General features: G+C 35.3%; 1 protein-coding gene across 1 annotated transcript in view; it reads right to left on the bottom strand.

The window, feature by feature from the left end:
* abitram (actin binding transcription modulator) overlaps positions 1-1,329 on the bottom strand; it is a 4,200-nt gene extending 2,871 nt beyond the window's left edge. The window contains exons 1-5 of the mRNA XM_024299255.2: positions 1,145-1,329; positions 979-1,030; positions 592-721; positions 434-510; positions 295-364 (exon numbers count right to left, since the gene is read on the bottom strand). Coding sequence (XP_024155023.1) covers positions 295-364; positions 434-510; positions 592-721; positions 979-1,030; positions 1,145-1,226 — 411 coding nt within the window. The 5' untranslated portion in view covers positions 1,227-1,329. The remainder of the gene's footprint in view (positions 1-294; positions 365-433; positions 511-591; positions 722-978; positions 1,031-1,144) is intronic.
* Between the last annotated feature and the right edge of the window lie 2,214 nt (positions 1,330-3,543).

The raw sequence follows: 3,543 nt of genomic DNA, 5'->3' as shown, positions 1-3,543 counted from the left end.
GGGGCGGAGACCGCAGAGAACTCTAAGTTTCCTGAAGAAAACCTGCTACCGACCAGGTTTCGTTCACAGACTCAGTTACCATAGTGAGTGATTCTGAGTTCATCCTAACCCGCTTCTTGGAACGGGCTTGGTTTCACCCACTTTCCCGGGTTTTAGTTATCCCTCTTTCTGGAACCGAAAACTCAGAGTTTTGCCGAATTTGGAGTTCACGAACTCAGAGTTCCAACAAAACCTGCTTCTTGAAACGGGCCCCTGTAATGAAGTAAACAGCAACATGATGTAAAGATAACTTACCTTTTCTAACAACAGATTGGGTCTTTCCAAAATGTTCTCATTGACTTCCAGCAGACGTCCGCGGATGCAGCTGAAAGCAGCTTTTAGATTACAAAAACAGTAGAAGATAAATCTAGAATAAATGGGTTAAAACCCTCACCTGTAGATTGTGTACTTGGACTCATCTGAGCACGTGATTCTACACAGAGGTGCAAAATCTGTAAGGAACTGACCCCCCTAATTTTTAGAAAAAGAAAACATTTTGATTGTAATTACCTCGTAGAAATAGGACCACAAAAACAGACAGCAGTAGATTACCCGCTTGGATTTTCCAGACACTTTGTTGTTCAAGCGACTGCAGCCGTTACTGATCTGGTAGTCTATGCTCTTGATGGTGCGTCCATTCTGGAGAACTGGATGAGTTTCTGCTAAAGTGACGACGCATAATCTGGAAAACAAAAATTATTAAAGTCTTTATACAAATATGTTCAAGAAATAAATGAAATAGAAGCTTAGAAAAAAATATTTGTATCTGGTGTGTGTATTTACACACTTAACAACTATATTCACGTAAACTTAAGCACAGATGTAAGGATCTTCTGTTTAAACATGTTAGAAATTTAGAAAATTCTGAAAACGGAATATGGACAAAGACAAGACTTCATTTCTGCGCATGCGTCTGTAAACATTACAAATTAAGCCCACCTGTTCGAATGTTGGAGAATACAGTGGTCCTCACAAAGTTGCCCCTTCAAATCTAAAAATATAGGAAAAAATAATGTATTTTTAACCCAATACACGATGAAAACACAAATTGTCATATCTTGTTGAAACATCAGCATCTTTGTTTTATATTTAACACTTTTCTTACCCGTTCTGTACCATCGCGTGTAGTATCGGTCGATAATTGATGGCGCCTCCAATTCTGCATCTTTCTGCGTCTCACAGTCCATTTGGCTTTCAATGTGATAGCGAAATTAAACGCATAAAACTGCAGCGCCGCTGTGTGATCGACGGACATTAAAAAGCGTGACACACCCAGCGCGTCGCTTAAATAGATCCGATTATTTTACGGATTGAAGGGTTCCGCTCACTCCAAAATACGGATTATAATTTATTTATTTATTAATTTTCCCCCAAAATTGTAATCGAATGCTAATACTTTTAGAATGATAGATTAATTTCCCCCCCAAAACATACACCTTGATATATATTGTAATGTTAAATTTTGATAAATCAAAACTATTCTATTTCATTTTAAAAATTCACTTAAATAAAAACGTGGTTTACACGTAAAAAAAATTAAATAAATAAGTAAAAACACAACAAATTCTTTATCCCAGTCATTTTATAAAAACCTTCAAATGCATCCAGTTTACCAACAGTATTATTACCCAAAAAATAAACATGGAGAACCCTCAAGGAAACACTAATAAAAAAAAAGTGGACAGTGTTCCCTGAGCAACATGTAAACAACCTTCACAGATTTAATACAGAACAACACTAGTACTTTTAGAAAACTGTATATGTTTAGGTTACTATCATTTTTTTAGGCTCATTTACCTGAACCCGTTTTTTTTCTCCTTTTTCTTCCCGTTTTAGTTTACATTTGTCAAATCTGATCAATGTTTATTGTATTTCCACTAACTGTATAATTGAGACTTCAAAGACCTAAAAAATAATAACATTTTACCTGTAAAATTTTAACTTCAAACGACCACTTGCATCAGATTTGGTTGCAGCTTTTATCCGGTACATGGAGGATGTGCCAATGAAAACAAACTAACTGTCCCGTGTATGAAAGCTTGTTGGCAATAACTGATCAGGTTCAGGAAAATCTTGTTTTTCTTTCAGAGAACTCAAGATGGAGACAAGTGAGCTTTAGGAGTAATTTGTGCGGTGACGACTTCCAGAACAGAAACAGGGAGTTGGAGATGAACAGCTGGAAAATAGCTGCACATGCTCAAAAGGTAGACAGAAATGAAACATATGCCAGTATAAATAGATCAGGGCTACAGCAGGAAAGAAAACAGTGCTGCATAGTTTTCACTACTTCTGAGACGAGACAGATTTGTAAAAGTTGTGTGAACGTCAGAGTTACAGATTTTAAGAAGAAGAAAAACTTTAACTCTGTCATGCCTAGTGCATACATGTAATACATGAAGGGATTAAACTGTAGCCTGAATGAAAAACTGTCTACTTTCTCGTGTGATTTCAAATTGATCTTTTTCTCCATCACCAACCTTGTACATGCCAGAAGTTTTTACAGAGGCTATAAACTATTGTTGAGAATAACTTTGCAGAATGTTATGTATTCTATAAAGCTAAAAACACAACAGCTTCTACCATGCACAAAGAAAACCTACACAAAATAATGAAAGATTCTGGAGTTATTGCTTTTTTTTAGAAATGTAACTTAGCACTGAGCTAAAGTTTAAAATGTAAATGTTGGGATCATTGTGCAGCTTTACTGTTGAATTCTTTGTGTGTGTTTTCTGGGTTTGCTGACACCCTAAATCAATTTAAAGCATAATTATTCAAAATTAAAAAGGTAGGCATTCTTGTAGTTGTTCTCAAATCCCTCTTTGGAGTAAAAATGCTAAAATTTAAGCAAAAAAATAGATTAGTGGTTTTTTTCAATTTTGTTGCTTATTGTTATAGTTTTAACAGAGCAGACATAATGGTAAAATCTACTGTCGGTTTGATTTATGTTAAATTTAAGAAAACACAATAGGATGTAGTTCAGTCCTTCAGGTTTCCTCCAGCTCAGTGGCCTTGTGGTAGAGTGTCTGCACTGACACTCGAAGCTTGTAAGTTTAAATCCAGTGTGACAACTGATGAAACTTGAACTTGCGATTTAATGCACAGATTTTTTATAAATGGGGGAGGAAAAAAATGATAATATTAGCAAAATTATAGACAAATATAACAAAAAATAAAATAAAATAAATAAATAAAAATAAAATAAAAAAATTGTAATGGCACATTAACTAAAAGAACTTTAGCTTTATCATCAATAACATAAAAAAAATAAAATAAAACTGTTCGATAAAAGTATTTTGATCCCTTCGTTTTGCCGTAAAATCTGTCATTCCTGTCAGGGATGGTGGACGTAGGGCCCCCAATGCAGGCGACCAAACCAGAACCATGACAGAACAGAGCAGACGACCTGACAATGAGAACTGAAAACCAGACATTTAAATCCACTGAGGTTGATGAACTAAATGAAATCAGCTGTGGATGATTAACCTGAACATGGTGAGACTGACG

Source organism: Oryzias melastigma, linkage group LG11 (genome assembly GCF_002922805.2).
Source record: "Oryzias melastigma strain HK-1 linkage group LG11, ASM292280v2, whole genome shotgun sequence".
Taxonomy (NCBI): Eukaryota; Metazoa; Chordata; class Actinopteri; order Beloniformes; family Adrianichthyidae; genus Oryzias; species Oryzias melastigma.
Note: the sequence above shows the minus strand (reverse complement) of the source record. Positions and strands in the feature narration are given on the sequence as shown.